At 41.0% G+C, this 21,177-nt stretch overlaps 2 protein-coding genes across 3 annotated transcripts in view; one reads left to right on the plus strand and one right to left on the minus strand.

Moving 5' to 3' along the window:
- Positions 1-21,177, minus strand: part of khdrbs3 (KH domain containing, RNA binding, signal transduction associated 3) — a 248,543-nt gene that overhangs the window by 142,699 nt on the left and 84,667 nt on the right. The window lies entirely within an intron of this gene.
- LOC111955120 (stonustoxin subunit beta-like) overlaps positions 3,013-21,177 on the plus strand; it is a 28,756-nt gene continuing 10,591 nt past the window's right edge. Inside the window, exon 1 of the mRNA XM_070436071.1 lies at positions 3,013-3,208. Coding sequence (XP_070292172.1) covers positions 3,117-3,208 — 92 coding nt within the window. The 5' untranslated portion in view covers positions 3,013-3,116. The remainder of the gene's footprint in view (positions 3,209-21,177) is intronic.

A 21,177-nucleotide genomic window follows, 5' to 3' on the forward strand; every position in this document is an offset into this window, starting at 1 on the left:
CCCTCCCTTGTGTTGTGATTGTGTGTGTGTTTGTTGGGTGTGGTGTGTGTGTGTGTGTGTGTGTGTGTGTGTGTGTGTGTGTGTGTTGTGGTGTGTGTTGTGTGTGTTGTGTGTGTGTGTTGTGTGTGTGTGTGTTTGGTGGGTGTGTGTGTGTTTGTTGTGTGTGTGTGTGTGTGTGTGCGTGTGTGCGCTGCGCTACCTGTCCCCAAAAAAAGATGTAGTTATCACGAGCAAATTTTTAGGGCTAGTTTTCAGGCCTTGTGGGCGGGTTTTGAGTATTGTTGGGCAAGAAAAAGTAACATTAAATCACTACTGACATGTTTGGTTCCTGTAATACTGACTGTATATGTGGTTGTCTCACCTAGATATTATATATCCATTGTTTATCAGGAATGGAATGTCTGTATCCTGTATATTTGACTGTGATATGTGGTTGTCTCACCCAGATATCTATATATCATTGTTTATCAGGAATGGAATGTTGGTATCCTGTATATTTGACTGTGATATTGTTTGTCTCACCAGATATCTATATATCCTTTTTATCAGGAATGGAATGTTGGTATCCTGTATATTTGACTGTGATAGTGGTTGTCTCACCAGATATCTATACATCCATGTTTAACAGGAATGAATGTTGGTATCCTGTATATTTGACTGTGATATGTGGTTGTCTCACCTAGATATCACTAGAATGTTGGTATCTGTATATTTGACTGTGATATGTGGTTCTCACCCAGATATCTATATATCATTGTTTTAACAGAAGGAATTTGGTATCCTGTATATTTGACTGTGATATGTGGTTATCTCACCCAGATATCTATATACCAATTGTTAAACAGGAATGGAATGTTATTCTACATTAGACTTGATATGTGTTCTCACCAATATCTATAATCCATTGTTATCAGTAATGGAATGTTGTATCCTGTATATTTGACTGTGATATGTGGTTGTCTCACCAGAATATCTATATATCCATTGTTTATCAGGAATGGATGTTGGTATCTGTATATTTGACTGTGTATGTGGTTGTCTCACCCAGATATCTATATATCCATTGTTTAACAGAATGGAATGTTGGTATCCTGTATATTTGACTAGTGATATGTGGTTGTCTCACCTAGATATCTATATATCCATGTTTAGCAGGAATGAATTTGTACCTGTATATTTGACTGTGATATGTTTGGTCTCACCCAGATATCTAAAGATGAATGCACTTACAGATGCCATGTAATTTGACTCAGTTTTCCACAATAGAAAATACCAGCAAATGTGCATTTAATGTGTAAATACCCACTTTAGAGTCTTTATAAAGCTTGTAGTGGTTTAATCATTTCTTTAAACAATATGAGATAATTTACCAACATTTCTGAAAATGATATATACGTTTTGGAATGAAACTCAGTTTTCCCATCTGACTCAGAGTAGATGAGAGATGTAATGTTTGTCTCTGTTGTGTTGAACCAATCAAGCAGGAGAGACCAGCCTCCTGTACCAGCTGTGTGTCCATGAAGAGTAACCGGTCTATGGTCTACCTATACTGTTTAGAAGGGAGACTTTTCTCCAGAACAAAGGTAAGAGAACTCATGGGTCATGGTCAGTAGTTTAACAACACTGTCTTAGTCATTTCTCCTCTCCCATTTTCCATTTCTTTCTGTCTGTTTTCATAATCCATAGCTAACCTTTTGCCATTTTCACAGTCTAAACAATATTAAACAAACACAACATTTCTCCTGGTGTGTATGTGTTTATGTTGTGTGTGTGTGTGTGTGTGTGTGTGTGTGTGTGTGTGTGTGTGTGTGTGTGTGTGTGTGTGTGTGTGTGTGTGTGTGTGTGTTGTGTGTGTGTGCGTGTGTGCGGCTACCTGTCGCCCCAAAATAAGATGTAGGGGTATCACGAGCAAATTTCTTGGGCTAATTTTCATTCCTGTGGGCGGGTTTTGAGTAGCGTTGGGCAAGAAAAAGTAATAATTAAATCACCTGACTGTTTGGTTTCCTGTATATCTGACTGTGATATGTGTTCGTCACCCAGATATCTATATATCCATTGTTAAACAGGAATGGAATGTTGGTATCCTGTACATTAGACTGTGATATGTGGTTGTCTCACCCAGATATCTATAATCCATTGTTTATCATAATGGAATGTTGGTATCCTATATTTGACTGTGATATGTGGTTGTCTCACTTGATATCTATATATCCATTGTTTATCAGGAATGGAATGTTGGTATCCTGTAATTTGACTGTGATATGTGTTTGTCTCACCAGATATCTATATATCCATGTTTATCAGGAATGGAATGTTGGTATCCTGTATATTTGACTGTATATGTTTGTCTCACTAGAATCTATATCCTTGTTAGCAGAATGAATGTTGTTTCCTGTTATATTTGACTTGATATGTTGTTGTTCACTAATATCTAAAGATGAATGCACTTACAGATCCATGTTAATTTGACTCAATTTCTCACAATAGGAAAATACCAGCAAATGTGCTTTTAAGTGTAAATTACCACTTTAGAAGTATTTATAAAGCCTTGTAGTGGTTTAATCATTATTTAAACAATATGAGATCATTTATGAACATTTCTGGAATGGATATATAGCGTTTTGGAATGAAACTCATGTTTCCCATCTGAGTTCAGAGTAGATGAGAGCTGTAATGTTTGTCTCTGTTGTGTTGAAGCCCAATCAAAGGAGAGATCAGCCTCCCTGTACCCACTTTGTGTCCATGAGAGTAACGCGTCTATGGAACTCCTATAAATTTAGAGAGGGAGACTTTTCTACTGAACAAAGGTAAAAAGAACTCATGGGTCATGGTCAGTGAGTTAAACAACACTGTCTCTAGTCATTTCTCATTTCTCATCCCATTTCTTTTTAGTGTGTTTCATAATCCACAGGCTATCCTTTTGTCCATTCACAGTCCTAAACAGATTAAACACCAAATGCATCTGCCATTGTCCTTCTTCACTACTTATTAAACTAACAGTGTGTTTGTGAAGTCATGATGATCTCTTTCTCAGCCTGTCAGGCTGTGGAGTCACAGAGGAAGGCTGTGCTTCTCTGGTCTCAGCTCTGAGGTCAAACCCCTCACACCTGAGAGAGATGGATCTGAGTAACAATGACCTGAAGGATTCAGGAGTGAAGCTGCTCTCTGCTGGACTGGGGAATCCCCACTGTAAACTGGAGACTCTGAGGTCAGTATTCCTATAGTTGGTCAACAAGTGATAAATGTTCACCAGATCCACATGTGTTTACCAGGCACACATAGTCAGATGAGGAGGAAGACGAACGTGACAGTCACCTTTTATTTGAGGGTATTTTCATACATATCTGTTTCACCATTTAGATATGAAAGCACTTTATGTATCTTGTTCTCCCATTTGAAAAAGTGTTAAGTATATATTCGGACAAATTAATTTAGTCAAAAGTTTGGTGTTTCGTCCAATATTCTTTGCCTGCAGTGATTACATCAAGCTTGTGATTCTACAAACTTGTTGAATTCATTTGCAGTTTGTCTTGGTTGTGTTTTGGATGTTTTTCCTAGTAGAAACTGAATGGTGAATAATGTCCTGTCATTTTGGAGTCACTTCACTTGTATTGTCAGTAAGAATAGAAGAAGTTTCTGAACACTTCTACATTCATGTGGATGCTACGATAATTATGAATAATCATGAAGGAGTCGTGAATGATGATGATTGAGAAAGTTACATAGGCACAAAGATCATACCCCATCTTTTATTGGTGTTAGGTTCTAATACTCAGAGTAAAACACTCAACAGACATTATGAAAGCTTAACCAAGTTTATTCTTTCCATAGGATCAATACAGCTGCATTCAGACAAAAACATTTTCACACAAGCACTGATATTTAACCATTCCTCATAGTTTGAGTCTCCTCCTAAAGATCTGTACGAACGTCGTTTTTTTAATGCTCGGCAGGACACTAGTGATACGGGGCATACACTTTTATTTCTCCCTATAGGTGACCTGACCTCAACCCCCTCCATCACTAATCCATGGCTCTCTCTCCTTATCAATGCCTGCCACATGTAATCGCTTCCCTGCACTCAACACATTCCAAGCTTAGTTGAATACACTATATACCTTCCTCCTATAACCCTTAACTTCTGGTGTAGACCCTCCTCTATATACCTTCCTCCTATAACCATTAACTTCTGGTGTAGACCCTCCACTATATACCTTCCTCCTATAACCATTTTTCCCCATCTGAGCTCAGAGTAGATGAGATGCTAATGTTTGCTCTCTGTTGCTGTTGAAGCCCAATCAAGCAGGAGGAAGATCAGCCTCCCCTATACCCAGCTTTGTGTTCCATGAAGAGCTAACCTTCTATTGCGTCTACCCGATAGAGTTTTAGAAGGGGAACTTTTCTACTTGAACAAAGGTAAAGAAGAACTTCATGAGTCATGGTTCAGTGAGTTAACAAACACTGTCTCTCGTAATTTCTCATTTCCCATTTTCCCCATGTTCATTTAGTTGTTTTCAAATAATCCATAGGCTAATCCTTTTGTTCATTTTCATAGTCCATAGGTCTGTGTGTGTTGTGTGTGTGTGTGTGTGTGTGGTGTGTTGTGTGTGTGTGTGTGTGTGTGTGCTGTGTGTGTTGTGTGTGTGTGTGTGTGTGTCGTGTGGTGGGTGTGTGGTTTAGTGTGGGTCGTGTGTGTGGTGTTGTGTGTGTGTGTGTGTGTGTGTGTTGTGTGTGTTGTGTGTGGGTACTCCTGGATGCAGAGATGTAATCTCATGTTTTGTCCACAGAAAAACCAACAGGGAGAGGATCAGATCAGAGAGTCTCAGTGGTAGTCTTCCCAGAGTCATCAAACCAGAACCTGGCCTCCATATTTAGTGTATGTGGTCCTTTTATGTACATTTGTTTTTGTTTACCTCAAGTAATCTATCAATCTGTCAATTCATTTATTAACCTCTCTGGGGTAGGGGCAGTATTTCACGTCTGATGAATAGTGCCCATTTTAAACTTGCCTGCCTACTCAGGCCCAGAAGCTAGGATATGACATATAATGTAGATTTGGATATAAAACACTCATAAAAGTTTCTAAAACTGTTAAAATAATGGCTGTGCAGCATAACAGAACTGAAGGCAGGCAAAACCCTTGAGGACAAAAACCCAAAATCCCCCCCAAAACAATTCATCCTACACTGTTTTCAATGTCTGTCAATTTTATTATAAGTGCGAAATCCTCCCCGATTGTAGTTCCTAGAGCTTCCACTAAGATTCAACAGTCTTTAGAAAAGGAGTTTCAGGCTGGTCTTTGCCAAAAAAATTGAGGGTTTAGGAAGTTGGGTTAAGTTTTTTTTTTTTTTTTTTTCTTTTAAAAAGGGGCTCCCATTTGGCTGAGTGTTTCCATGCGCATGGACGATGAAGCGCGTTTCTTTTTCGTTTATCTCCGGTAAAGACAAATAACGGATTTTCCGTCTTAAATTTGGATCGTTTATTTACAGTATTAGGGCTACCTTACGGTTTTGATTATAAACGTTGTTTGACTTGTTTGGATAAAAGTTTAGTGGTAACGTTTGCGGAATCATTTTGTATGCCATTTTGATGGAGGGGAAACCGGTGTATTATGACTGAAGTTGCGCAGCTAAAACTGAGTTATTGGTATTAACTTCTTATGGCTACTCGGGGCAGTGTTGAGTAGCTTGGATGAAAGTGCACAGAGGTGCCCAGAGTAAATGCCTGCTCCTATGGTCATAGTTGCTAAATATGCGATTATTATTATTAGTATTTGGGAAAAAAAACACTCTGAAGTTTTCTAAAAAACTGTTTGAATTATGTCTGTGAGTATAACAGAACTCTATGGCAGGCTAAAACCTGAGAACTTCCACTTCCTGTTTGATTTTTCGGGGTGCCAGATTTTCAAACCAAGCTCTCCTTGAAATTACAGCAAGATATTGATGTAATTTTCACTTCCTACGGCTTCCACTTAGATGTCAACAGTCATTAGAACTTTGTCTGATGATCTTAATGTGAAGTCGGCGGGCGAAGAAAGAGACAGGGATTTAGTCACCACTTGCCACGATGTGCTCAAGCATTGAGGCAGGCGCGTATCCCATAAGGAGGGAGCTCCGTTTCCATCTCTCAACTTGAAGTCAATCTAATTCTCCGTTTGCTGCGCTTATTCAAGCATGTATGTTACACTTCTTATGGCTGCAGGGCAGTATATGAGTAACTTGATAAAAGGTAGCCCATTGTAAATGGCCAGCTCCTCAGATCTCAGTTGCTAATGTATGCATATTATTATTCATTTAGTATTGATAGAAAACACTCTAAAGTTTCCAAAACTGTTCAAAATATTGTCTGCTGAGTTATAACAGAACTGATATTGCAGGCCGAAACCCTGAGGAAAATCCAAACAGAATGGCTTCTATTTGAAAACTCCCATGTTACCATAGCCTCCCTTTGCTTGGATTTAAAGGGATATGAACCAGATTTCTTTTTCCTGATCGGCTTCTCAAGGTTGTCAACAGTTCTTCAAACATAGTTTCAGGCTTTTATTAAAAAAAAATGAGCCAAGCACAGCATAACATCTCGTCAAGGTTTCACATGAGTTTTTGCTCGCGCAACAGAGTCTGGACAGGCCATTGTTTTTCCCTCTCCTTACTGTGGAAAGAACATTTAGCGCGTTGAGTATATTATCGATTATATATTTAAAAAACAACCTGAGGATTGATTATAAAAAACGTTTGCATGTTTCTGTGGACATTATAGAAAAAACTATTTGAATTTGTCTGTGTTGTCGTGACCGCCTTTCCTGTGGATCTTCTGATCTAACGCGCCAAACAAACGGAGGTATTTTGGATATAAAAATAATTCTTTTATGGAACAAAAGGAACATTTGTTGTCTAACTGGAGTCTCGTGAGTGAAAACATCCGAACGATCATCAAAGGTAAACTATTAATTTGATTTGCTTTTCTGATCTTTCGTGACCAGTTACTTGATGCTAAGTCTTACTTAATTTTTCGAGCCGATCGATAAATTTACACAAACGCTTGGATTGCTTTCGCTGTAAGCATAATTTCAAATATCTGTACACGACAGGTGGATTAAACAAAAGGCAAACTGTGTTTAGCACTTGTGATTTCATGAATATAAATATTTTTTTAGTAATATTTATTGAATGTAGCGCTATGCTATTTTCAGCGGTTGCTTGATTGACACTTATCCCGTTAACAGGATTGCAAGTCATAAACAGTTAACAACATGTCTAAAGATTTGATTTCAGTACATCGTCTGACATGTTTCCTACTGGACGGCCTAAACCGGACTTTGGACATTTCGTCACGTTATAGTGTCGCGCTTTGTGACTTTGGTTAGGGCTTTTGCGTAAACAATTCCAAAGTAGCTAATTGGACATTAAATAACGGACATAATCAAACAAATCAGGCATTTAGTGGGACCTTGGATTGCCTAGGGGACTGATTGATGAAGTATCATCAAAGGTAAGGAAACATTTTATCCACGTATTTTCTGGTTGCTGTTGATCAACATGGCGGCTAATTCTTGGCTATTGTTCTGAGCTCCGTAATTTTTTTTTTGATTCTGACACAGCGTTGCATTAAAAAGGCCTTCGCTTGAAAAAAAGCAGTTAATTTGTTGTATGAGAAAGCATTTTCTTCTCTTTCTAAACTTATTTACTGTATTTATTTCAGTTGCTTTGAAGAGAAGATAATTATGACATTTGGAAAAATGAACTGAAGGAGGTTCAAGGGAGTATTCTTAGTCCAGAACTTCCCAGAAGCTTTGAGAGTCAGAAGCAGGACAATGAAGTGGTGGCATGCTGAAGATGAGAAGCAGGAGAGCAGTGCCAGAAAGGGGCTCTGAAGACACACTGACGTCCTAAGTAAAATGAACCAGAAGGAGCTCTGACACACTGGCAGAAAAGTAAGAGCTGTCTGGCTCATGTTGATGATGATTTTAAACATTTAAAAGCGTTAGCTAAAAGTACAGCTAAAGTAAGCTGTGTAACTCAATGATTTTGTAGCAGCCTTAACACAACAACCTGAGTGACCTTCATCAAGTGGCAGCAGGATGTGTTGGGCATTAATTTATAGAGAGTGAGGAGACAACATTATAATACCATCAATTATTAATATAATCAGTCACACCAGCTGTAATGCATTATGAAAACATTTACACATTATACTGTCAGTTAAGATTAATAAACTATTATAATTTTAATTTTAAACGTTGAATAACCAAATCCTACCAATACCGTAGGCCTTTAAAACAGACGTAATATTAAATATCCTCTGTGTTATTTCTTTATTTCAGATGAGCTTGCTCTGATTTTGCCAACGTGAACTCAAATCTCAATCTAAAGAAGAAGGTTTCAATGTGGTATTTGAGGGATCGCTAAACAAGGAAACCCAACACTTCTCAATAAGATCTACACAAGCCTAATCACAGAGTGGAACAGGAGAGGTCGAATATGAACATGAACTGAGACCGGATTGAGACAACAAACCAGGAAACAAGCAAGACCAGAGACTGCAAAATCCAAATGTAACGACATTTTCTTCCCAAACCCTTAACTGGACAAGACAAACTTATCAGAACTGTGCTGACAAAGGGAGTCGCTGGCATTGGAAAACAACAGTCTCTGTGCAGAAAGTCATTCTGGACTGGAGCTGAAGGAAAAGCCACAGTCAGGATTCCAATTTGTATTTTCATTCCCTTTTACCGCGAAGCTGAATTTAATGAAAGGATGAACCACACTTTCATTGAACTTCTTAATCACTTCTCAATGGAAACAAAACAATCAAGAATCTCCAACTATGACAAGTACAATTTCTGTTCATTTTGATGGTTCGGATGATGCCGACTGCCCCTAGATTTTCCAAGAAGAACAAGAATACTGTTGGGACGTCACAGAGTTCAACCTCAGTGGATGTTCTGCTGACAAAATCTCATCAACGGGAAATCTTGCTTCCCTCTGCTCTCCTCTGGATAACTACCGGCGGACCTGCGGAGACAGCCGAGAAATGGAAGAGTCCCTTTCAGTGTCAGCCAAGGTAGAGCAAGGAGAGGTACCAAGGTTGTCACTGGCGACACACAGGAAGGAGAGAAGAAAGGTAACTACAAAGAAGAAAGGAGGATCAGTAGATGAGACACTGGCCGTATGCAGGAAGATCCTGCGATCGTCTAGCACGATAAGATATCTATGTCGAAGGTATCTCGCAATCATCGCGCTGCGCACATTAACCAAATGTCTTCTGATAAAGGACTCTTCTGCAATAAGTACCTTGAACACAATGCTAGAAACAAGTAGAAAGCGAGAAGACGGATGCCCAAAGACTGCTTGAAGCGGAATGCACAACCTATTGTCGGTGTTATCAAATACCAGAACAGGAAAGAACTAGAAGTAAGAATTCTTGGACAGGAAAAGGACAGGTCCAGACCGATACGAAGAGCTAAATTAATTCGTGCACTGGAACTGGCTGTTCAACAGTCTTGTGATTAATAGGGGCCAAATCTGATTTTTCTATGAATAAATGGAACCTGAGAAAGAGGTGGGCATTGATAAGTTAATAGAGCACTGATCAGTGTACTCAGGATTTGTAGCACCACAAGACTCTTTAAAGAGGAATAAGAAGTGGGCTGTACCAGGACAAGGTTGTGACTGCTTTGTGGCAATCTCCAATCAGGGAGAATTTCTGGCTGCCATGAAATATATGTGTTCGGTCTCTCTATTCTATCCAACAATCTATACTGAGAATAGTATATGGACCAAACACAAACCAGAGGATGTGACCAGGGAAGCTGATTCTGTCTTTGCCGTCCAGAGACAAGCCTAAGAAGTTACTTTCGTACAAGAGTGCAGATGGGAATAAAAGCCCTTGACAAAGGGAGGACGAGACAACCTGCACCTTTTCCTCCAAATCTTCTACTTCTGGGACTCTCGACATGGAGTGAAAATCCAAAATTCAGAAAGCACCTTACGAAGGTCATACTGACAAGACAAGCCAAGACAGCTCACAGAGAACCAATGAAGAAACAGTCCAACGATACATCAACGAGAAGGATCAGGAGAATCCACTCTCCAGAGAGATAAAAGCATGCCAATACTGTTCCACTGAACTGAATGAACTGAGAGACCATTCGCTAAGTAGAGAGGAGATCCAACTATCTGAGCTCAAACGGAAGTATCTGCGGCAGAAGAGCAAGAACTTTCCACAACCCTTGCGACAGTAGGTGATATGGCTCTGAGTCTTGTGTACATAGACTTCAGAGAGAAGAGCCGCCTGGGAATGAGATGTTTGACCTGAAGAAAAATAAACTACCATATCAGAGGACAGGTTCTTTCTTGAGCGCTGCATGCAAGTGCGATACAAAGCCTTCCAAGAAGTCTGGCTTGACTGTGAGGAAACGAAACAAAAATGAACATATTACAGTATACATAAATCATCAATGAAGAAACTGTTTCAGTTTAGAGGAAAATGTATGCTAATTATAAGTTAGTCGTAACTCTATATCCAATATCTCTTAATTGGAAAACAAACTATTGATATGAATATAAATTGAAATGAATTCACCATTAGTGAGGCTATGAAAATACCCTCATGTAAAACAAAAAAAAGTGATGACGCATACATAAATTCTCAAGGTATAAATCTTGCAAAGATTCATCTTGCTAACGTCAATATATGATTATTTGAGAGAATAAACCAATTGCAATATCTGACCATTTTATACACTCTTCACTACGTTGTGAGTTCAAATATTTACCCACAGCGCGTGTATAAGTGTCAAGTAACATGCACATAATAACATCTTACTCTGAGCTGCCTGATCGGAGGCTGATTCTAGTGAGCACAAGAGAAAGGCTGTCCGCGCCTTCTCATGAATCTCACTCTGAGTCAAGACCCCTCACCACCTAAGAGAGAAAACTGGAACTCTGGAGTTATAACAAATGGCACCTCGTTCAAGAATCTCAGGGTGCACTGAAGCTGCTCTCTGCTGGCAACTGGGGAATCCCCCACTGCTAAACTGGAGAAAACTTCTTGAAGCGTTCAGTTATCCGGGTATATTGAGTTGGTACCATAACAAAGTGATAACTGTTGCATCCAGAGTCCACCATGTGTTTACTGTGCGTATGTGTTTTTCTAATATCTATTCGTATGATTTTGTTGATCTTGTGGTATTCTGTCTCAATGCTGAGGTTTCATCGCAGACCTTCATAGCTGGCTTGTGAAAACTACACCAGACACCATAACTCCAGTCGAGAGGTGTTGCCTCAGTTCTACAAGTTGTTCTAAACGCCCTTCACAGCTGAAGAGACCCTTCGAGCTGAGTGATCTGTGATGTAAACTCCAGTATTGACTAAGCTTGAGAGGATTGTGGCGGAGCGATGCCAACCAGGCAGGCATGCGTGCGTAACGTGCCACGTGGACCTCTGTCGGAATTACTCCCCCACTGTAAACTGAAGACTCTGAAGGTCAGTACCTGATCTCAAGTGATTTCCCTGATTGATACGGTCCAGATTGGCGTAAGCCAACAAGGTGAAAATAATCTGTCACAGATCCACATGTGTTTTACACAGGCGACAAATAGTCTTACATTCATATGTGTTGGACAGTGAAAGCTACAGTTTACATTTGGTGCTTGCTCCAGCATTTTGGATTTGAGATGGAAATGTTACATATATAGGTGACAGTACAGAATTGTCACCCTTTATTGAGGGTATTTTCATACATTATCTGTTCACCGGTTTAGATATGAAAGCACTTTATGTATCTAGAATTCTTAATTATTTTGGTCAAATTATTTAGTCATAAGTGTAGTATTTGGTCCCAATATTCCGATGCCTGCAGTGATTGCATCCAATATGTTTCTACTAACTTGTGAATGCATTTGCAGTTTGGTCTTTGTTGTGGTTTTGGATGTGTTTTCCTAGTAGAAAATGAAGTTATGGTGAATAATGTCCCCTGTACATCTTTGGAGTCACTTCACTGTATGTCAGTAAGAATAGAAGACAGTTTTCTGAAAACACTTTCTACCATTCATTGAGATGCTACGAATAATTATGATAATCATATGAATGAGTCCGTGAATGATGAGTGATGAGAAAGTTACATAGGCACAAAGATTCATACCCCCATCTGTTATTTTGGGTGTTAGTTTTCTCAAGTAACTCAGAGGTAAAAACCACTCAACAGACATTATGAAAGCTTAACCAAAGTTTATTTCTTTCCAGAGATTCAATACAGCTGCCATTCAGACCAAAAACATTTTCACACAAGCACTATATTTAACCATTCCTGGCATAGTTGAGTGTCCTCCATAAAGATCTGTACGAACATCGTTTTTTAATGCTCGCAGGACACTAGCCTGATAACGGGATACACTTTATATTTCTCCCTATAGGTGACCTTGACCTAACCCCCCTCATCACTAATCACATGGCTTCTCTTCTCCTTATCAATGCCGTGCCACATGTAATCCACTCCCTGCACTCCAACACATTCATGCTCTAGTGAATACACTATATACCCCTCATAACCCTTAAACTTCTTGCAACTTAATAGGGCTGCTGTTCCGCATTAAGCATTTTTTGGTCTCCAAATTAAACTGCCTCGTGCCTCAATCTTGATCGGTACAAATATGCATATTATTGGTATTATTGGATTAGAAAACACTTTTCTAGTTTCTATAGCCGTCTGGAAATTTTTGTCCTGAGTTGGTACAGAACTAACTTCTACATCACTTTTCCTGAACAGGGAGTCAGATTTCAGAAATTTTTACCCCTGATCTGCGGATTCGGTTTTAAAGGTGCAGTAGATCTATAGAGAAACCGACACTGCCCTACGTCTTCCTCTGGGGTGCAGTACGGTCATCACGTTTGAATGGATTCGATTGCGCAATCAGAGCCACTATAAAAACACGAAAAAACGTAGAAGTACCGCTCTTCTTCCTGCATTGCGTCATGCGCAAAATGGACATCAGACCTGCCTCCTTCCAAATCGTTGTTTAGAGAGTGATATTTCTGCCGGTCATTGTTTTTAGTTCGTTATAAGTTGTTAAAAACATCATAATGTAGTTAATTTGAACCGTTGTATAGCAATTTATCATCCGTTTAAAGTGCGGATTTTGAGGAATTTCTTTGTTGCTGCACTCTGAAAACTTTGGACACGTTTCGGGTCCCGTTCGATCGCTTAGGGGGATATTTCGAAGGACAGAGGACATCTTCGAACCAAAAGAAGATTCGACCCAAGAAAGGATCTTTGCCCAAGATTCTGATGCCAACAGCTCACAGTAAGAACAATTTATGATGATTAAATCGTGTTTCTTGTCGGATAAATGTTAAACGTTTATGTCGCCATCTTGTTTGCTATACACGCTTGGCGCAACCTGTATTGAAAAGTAAAGGATTAATTTAAAAAATGTAAATATAGCGATTGCATTAAGAACTAATTTGTCATATTGCGATTCCTGTCAAACCTGTATTTTTAAGTAAGTATAATGATATAGTTTCAATATAAGACTAGATCATCTGAAAGATAAGATCGACTTTTGAGGCGATTTACCAGTATTATTCATTGTGTACCACGGTTTGCATGTTAAATATAACATTTTTGGAACAAAACTGGTATATGTTATTTTGTAAAATGATAGTTACAGGATGTGATCAATCGGAGATCTGAGAAGTTTAGTACGGACTGTAATAATGTTTGTGCGATGATAAGTGACTGGTTAGGAACGGCATGGTACAGTTAGTTTTCGTTAGTCAAAACCTCTCCTGCTCTACAGTTTTCCCGGGCACACTCTCGTGGCGCATGTTGCATTCCTATTAGGTAAGTAACGTACACTGTCGTAATACATCACTGCTTAGTAACAGCATAGTAACTAATATAAATATAAACTAATATAAAACTAATATAAACAGATGTAGATCCAGATACTACACTGCCTCCCCCCATAGTGTTTAACTCCCAGAGAACAAGTAAATATGTTAGGGAACTACTAATGCAATATCGAACAATGCATTCTTAACATTTTTCACTACTGGGTTGAAGCAGACTTTTCAGGGAGCTCAGCACAAATCCAGGGGATTATTCGGCCCCGAAGATGGAGTTTGTGATCCTAATAACTAACCCAGGTAATGTCCTTTTTTCTTTCCTTTTATCTAGGACATATTAAAGAGTGTTTGTTGGGTTTACTGTCTGTTACCTCAAACAGTCTCAACTCACAGCGTCAAGCTTTTGCAGGGGCCTTTCGCGTCGAATAGGATATCTCCGCTCCTTCCTGGGCTCCGGTGGTGGGCCAGGCTTCGGTGGAAGGTCAGGCTCTGTCTCTCCCGTACGGCCACAGTCAGGAGAATAGTCCTGGGGGTCGTGATTTTCTCTCGGCGGTGTCTCTGCTGGGCTTGGACCGTAGCAGATGATCCACATGAACGTTGACCTGGCGATGACCAATTTGGACTTGGTAAGTCCAAAGCGTCCTTTGCGTTGCAAGATCACACCTTGAATTCCACAGGCTCGGCGGGTGTCTGAAATCACGTTACCATCACCCTCTCTCCCTCTTTGATTCTCTGACAGTCTTTGAGTTTGTCTGTCATGAGCTTTCTTTGCTGTAGCTGGTGCTTTGCCACAGTGCTGACAAGTCTGGGTTTCAAACAATTGTCAGCGGCAGGTGACGTGGTTGGCGTCCTCAGAAACAGTTCAGCCGAGTGTACATTCCGTACTGTGAGGTTTGTGACTCCAAGTTGCGGTAAGTAAACAGAACCGGGTAAGCCTTAGGGTGGTGGGTGGCACAGAGCTGATACCTCGAGTCGTAGTCCAGGCCTTACTTTAAGGGTTTGCACTGCTCTTTCCGCGCCTCCGTTTGATGCGGATGGTAAGGTGGTACCGGATGTGCCTATACCCCATTGTTGCTTTGAGAAACCATTTCAAAAATCGCTTTGACGTGAAAGGAGTGCCATTGTCCGATACGAGCTCCTTGACTAGTCCAAAAGGCATGCGAACAGGTGTCTGAGAGATTGATGGTCTTCTCAGCTGTGTCAGTTGATAGGGAACACTCCATCCACTTGGAGATGGACCATCGACGACAACAAAAAAAAAAATAAAAAAAACAAAAAAAAAAAAAGAAAAAAAAAAAAAAAAAACAAAACTCCCCAAAAAAAAAAAAAAAAGATGAAAAAAAAAAAAAAAAAAAAAAAAAAACCAAAAAAATAAAAAAAAAAAAAAAAAAAAAAAAATGGGGAAATGTTGCTTGGTCAGATCTCGGGCGTTAACCACATGGATGCTTCCAAAGGTGTCGCAGCCGGACCATGGATTGAAGAGGTCCAGCAGCAGGCTTGTTTGAGCGATGACAGGCTTTCACAAAGCGTGAGCAGTGGCCTACATGCTGTTGAATGTCCTGATCCAGTCCAGGGCCAGCCACAGATAACTGCGAGCGAGTGCTTTCATTCGAGTGATTCCCTGGATGTCCTCATGCAGGTCAGATAGCAGTCTCCTCTGGAATTTATTGAGTACCCACCACCTGATCCCCATTAGGAACACATCCTGTGATCAGTGGACAACTGGGTCTTTCTTGGCGATGAATGGACGAAGTTTATCGTCCATTTACGAAGCTTGGCCAACCTTCCTAATGTTAAGTCCCAAGACTGTGGAAAGCACTGGATCTTTCCTTGTTTCCTCTGCTATGTCTTGAAGCAGATATGGGCAGTTCGTTCAATGAGAGAGATCTGGAAGACTGCCTCTATCATCTTCACTGGCGGAGTCACTATGTGGTGTCTTGATTAGGCACTCGCAATTATGCCGGTGATCACTGGATCGTCTGTTACTCAATCTTCGTAGTCGTAGGCTTAACAAGTATCAGAGCCCAACGTTGCATTCGAATGCAAGCAAGGAGTTAGGCTATAGCTGATTTTGGTCCAAGGATGCCAACAGAGCTTGTGGATCTGTCAAAGCAGTTGAAACTTCCTTCCGTCAGGTATTGTGAAACTTCTTCACTCCGAATATTATCTCAGGGCTTCGCCTTCTAAATTTGAGCCATAATTCTTTCTCCACCTTGGTGACAGAGTCCGTGATGCAAATGCAATAGGGGTTCTTCACCTGACGAGATTAGAACATGGTGAGATGACGGCTCCTTACTCCGCTAGGGAGATGCATCACACGCGAGGTCTCAGCTTCATCTCTGTGTTGTATGCGGCAAGCCACTTGCTCTTTAGCAGACGCTGTTTGCAAGTTCTTAATGCTTCTTCGCATTGTGGGCACCAATCTTCCACTTTGTATCGCGCCTGCAGCAGTTGTGAAGCGGATGCAAACAATGTGGAACAAGTTTGCCAACAAACTTTCCGTAATAGTTATCAGGGAGCCCCAAAAAATGACCTCAGCTCTGAGATATTTTGGCGTGCTGACGGTGCGTTTACAATTGCTTCCACCTTGCTGTTGGTTGGCGTGCAGCCTTGTGCATCAATCTTGTATCCGAGATACTCCACTGAAGTCCTGGAGGAACTCACACTTGCTGCCGTTTCATTCTCCCTTACCTCACCTCGCTCATCAACTCATCCTTGCACGCTGGCTACGTCCCTTTCCGGTCTTCAAGAAGCGAGAGTTTGCACCCCTTTCTAGAAAAAACCTCACACTCGATCCCTCCATGTCAACAACTACAACCAGTATCCCTCTTTCTTTTCTCCCCAAAACTCTTGAACGTGCCGTCCTTGCCAGCTCTCCTGCGATCTCTCTCAAGAATGACCTTCTTGATCCAAATCAGTCAGTTTCAAGACTAGTCATTCAACTGCAGACTGACCTCTTCTCTGTGTCCACGGACGCTCCGCACTGGCTAAAGCTAACTCTCTCTCCTCTGCTCTCATCACTATCAATAGACCTAATCGGCTGCCTTTGTAACTTGAACCATCAGATCTCCTTCTCCACCCTCTCCGAGCTGTGGCATCTCCGCGCGGGCCCCACGCTTGGATGCGTCCTACCTGACAGGTCGCTCCTACCAGGTTGGCGGGCGAGAATCTGTCTCCGCACCACGTGCTGGCTCACCACTGGGTTCCCCCAGCTCTGTTCTAAGGCCCTTCTCCTATTCTCGCTATACACCAAGTCACTTGGCTCTGTATATCCTCACTGGTCTCTTCCTATCATTGCTATGCAGACGACACCACAATTAATCTTCTCCTTTCCCCCCCTCTGATTAACCAGGTTGGTGAATGCATCTCGGCATGTCTGGCAGACATATCAGTGTGGCATGACGGATCACCACCTTCAAGCTGAACCTGGCAAGACGGAGCTGCTCTTCCTCCTGGGAAGACTGCCCGTTCCATGATTCTCGCCCCATCACGGTTGACAACTCCATTGTGTCCTCCTCCCAGAGGTGCTAAGAACCTTGGCGTGATCCTGACAACACCCTGTCGTTCTTCAAACTAACATCAAGGCGGTGACCTGTTCCTGTTAGCGTTCATGCTCTTACAACATTCGCAGAGTACGACCCTGCCTCCACGCCAGGAAGCGGCGCAGTACCTTAAATCCAGGCACTTGTCCATCTCCCGTCTGGATTACTGCAACTCGCTGTTGGCTGGGCTCCCTGCCTGCTGCCATTAAACCCCTACAACTCAGCCAGAACGCCGCACCCGTCTGGAGTGTTCAACTTCCAAGTTCTCTCACGCTCACCCCGCTCCTCCCTCTCTCCAACTGGCTCCAGTTGAAGCTCGGCATTCCGCTACAAGACCATGCGTTGCTGCCTACGGAGCTGTGAGGGGAACGGCCACCTCCGCTACCTTAGGCTCTATCAGCCCCTACACCCCAAACAATGGGCACTTGCGTTCATCCACCTCTGCCTGCTCGCCTCCCCTACTCTGAGGAGTAACAGTTCCCGCTCCAGCCCAGTAGAAAACTGTATCGCTGCTCTGGCACCCCCAATGCGGACCTCCCTCACGAGCACAGTCATCGGCAGTCAAATCACCACCTTCCGGAGCAACACCTGAAAACCCCACCTCTTGAAGGAATACCTTAGGATAGGATAAAGTAATCCTTCTTAACCCCCCCCCTTAAAAGCAGTTAGATGCACTATTTAAAGTGGTTGTCCCACTGGATATCATAAGTGAATGCACAATTTGTAAGTCAAGCTTCTGGATAAGAGGGCGTCTGCTAAAATGACTTAAATGTAAATTCATCGGTAAAGAATTCCTGAGAAGGGTTAAGTTGAAAAAAATAAATATATTTTGGCTGTGATTACGTTTATAGCGCTCTTTGGTGGAATCGATGCTCTGGTAACGTTCTTCACATGTGGTAGGCTAACTTATCGATTTATTTGTTTTCGCTGTAAAACGCTTAATACTAAATATTGTCTGGAATCACAAGATCTGGGTCTTCCATTGCTATCGCTTTGTCTATTCTTATGAAATGTTCTTATAAGATAAATTGGTCATACACGTTTGCTCTCTATAGTTAATTCTAGTCGTCTCCTGTGATGGTCGGTGCACAATTGTAAAACTTGTGATTTCTACCTGAAAGATTGCACTTTTTCTAACAAAACCTATCCTATACCATAAATATGTTTATATCAGACCTGTCCACTCTGAAAGAGGTTTTTCTTGGTAGTGGCTAATCAATATCTTATTTAGCCGAAGATTTGGTGATAGCACCTGAAGTAGTAAGAAACTGACTGGAGTTAGAAAAAGGTGCTATTTTTTCGTAACCGCTGTTTAGCTAATAGCATTACATGTTTTTGTCTTTCACAACATAGATAACAATTTTAAAAAATCTTGAAAATCGGTGGCGTTTATAATCACCATAGATCTGTATCTTTCATCTGGTGTCTCTGGAACTGGTGATTTAATGATAATTTAGAGCTACTATCGACTTGTGAAGCTAATTGCTAGCTATGCTAATCAGTGTGTGGGGCGGTGGGGGATCCCGGACCCGGCGGTCAGAGGCCTCGTTAGAGCGTTAACCTTCTGCGTGGTAGACCCGCCACTATATACCTTCCTTCCTATAACCCTAACTATTCTGGGTTCTGACCCTCACAATCACTCCCTAATTAAACACACATATATCGTGTGACCCTCCCTATATGCCACCTATACCATCAAATCTGGTGTAGACCCTCCACTATATACCTCGCTGCGTAAACCGCATGTACTAGTCTCGTTAGACCCTGCCACGATATGGACTTACCGTGGCCATCCTCGATAACCATTCATCCTGTGCTGGTAGACGGACGCCCTCCGATATACTCCTATAACACTTCTTGTGTAGACCGTCCACTATATACCTTCCTCCTATAAACATTAACTTCTGGTGTAGACCGCAAACTCCACTAATATATCCATATCCTCCTATAACCATTTACCACTCTGGTGTAGACCCTCCACGATATTACCTTCCTCCTATAACCATAATCACTTCGGTGTTAGACCCTCCACTATTTATACCTTCCTCCGTATAAACCATTAACTTCTGTGTAGACCCAATCCATATATACCTTCCCCTATAACCATTACTTTGGTGTAGGACCCTCCACTATATACCTTTCCTCCTATAGATACCCATTAACTTCTGTGTAGACCCTCCACTAAATACCTGCCTCCGTATAACCCGGTTAACTGTGCTGGTGTGACCTCACTATATACCTGCCTCCTTAACCCTTAACTTCTTGTTGTAGCACCCTCCACTGTATGCCTTCCCCCTACAACATTTACACATTCTGTGTGTAGACCCTTCCACTATATACCTTTCCTCCTTAACCATTAACTTCTGGTGTATGGGACCCTCCTCTATATAACTTCCTCCTATAACCCCTTAACTTTACTGGTCTGTAGACTCCATACCACCTATATACCTTATGCCACCTACAAACCATTAACTTTCTTGGGATGTAGACCCAATCCACTATAATACCCCTTCCATCCGTATAACCTATTCACGTCTGTGTAGACCCTCCACTATATTACAAAACCATTTCCTTCCTATAACCCTTTAACTTCTGGTGTAGACCCTCCACGATATAACCGTCCTTCCTATACAACCATTCACTATCTGTCTAGTAGGACCCTCCACTATTATACCATTCCTCCTATAACCATTAAATTTCTAGTGTAGGACCCTCCACATATACCTTCCTCCTATAACCAATTAACTTCTGGTGATAGACCCTGTAAAACCTCAGCACTCCATCAGTGACATGAATAAGTACTATTTCATTAATTCTCAGAACCCAACATTAGGGTAACGGGGAGAACGTTAGCTGTTTTTTATTGGTAGCCACTCTTTAACATTTTCTCACTCACCATTTTCATGATTGATTTATGATTCTGTATTAACTCATGGCCATCATCATGATTAGACAGAAAATGGCTCCATTCATCATCCACCATTAATTTTACTATGGGCCAAAACATAACCCAAACCAAACTGCAAACCTGCACAATTCAATTACAAACAAATACTAAACTTTTGACTACTTTAAATACACTTATGAATTGGTCAAAATACTTCATGAGTCAGCTGAAAGTGATAGGAATGATAGGAATGATAGGGACAAGAATACATAAAGTGCTTTCATTTTTAACGGTGAAAAACACGATACTATGTATTACAAATATCTACAAAATAAAAAGCGTGGACATTTATCACTGTTCACCTCATATGAAACATTTTGATCTAAAATACATAAAATGTAATGGATATACGTAACCACATTTAAAATGTTAGCTGCAACTGTCAAAATAGATATGGTGTGACCGATATACTCAATACACAATCTAAATCTGATTACCTCACTGTCTGTCTTCTGACTGATACGCTTTGTTAATCTGGTCTGGTCAGTTCTACTCAAATATTTGGTTACTAACATTTTCTATCTGCATGCAATACTTTGATAATTTGTCATTTCTAATAATAACATTAAGTTTATGGAATAGATTATGGCAGGTTTCAGACACTATGTACTGAATATGTGGAAAAAAATATACTGCCACTATTTTCACCAAAACCAAAAGAATAGCAGATGTATTTTAATATGATTTGACTCTTACAGCTGTCAGGCTGTCTAGTCACAGAGGAAGCTTTGCTTCTCTGGTCTCAGCTCGGAGTTCAAAACCCCTCACACTGATGAGAGCTGGACCTGCAGCTACAATCACCCAGGAGACTTCAGGAGTCAGACTGCTCTCTGCTGTACTTGGC

This window comes from Salvelinus sp. IW2-2015, linkage group LG30, assembly GCF_002910315.2.
Source record: "Salvelinus sp. IW2-2015 linkage group LG30, ASM291031v2, whole genome shotgun sequence".
Taxonomy (NCBI): domain Eukaryota; kingdom Metazoa; phylum Chordata; class Actinopteri; order Salmoniformes; family Salmonidae; genus Salvelinus; species Salvelinus sp. IW2-2015.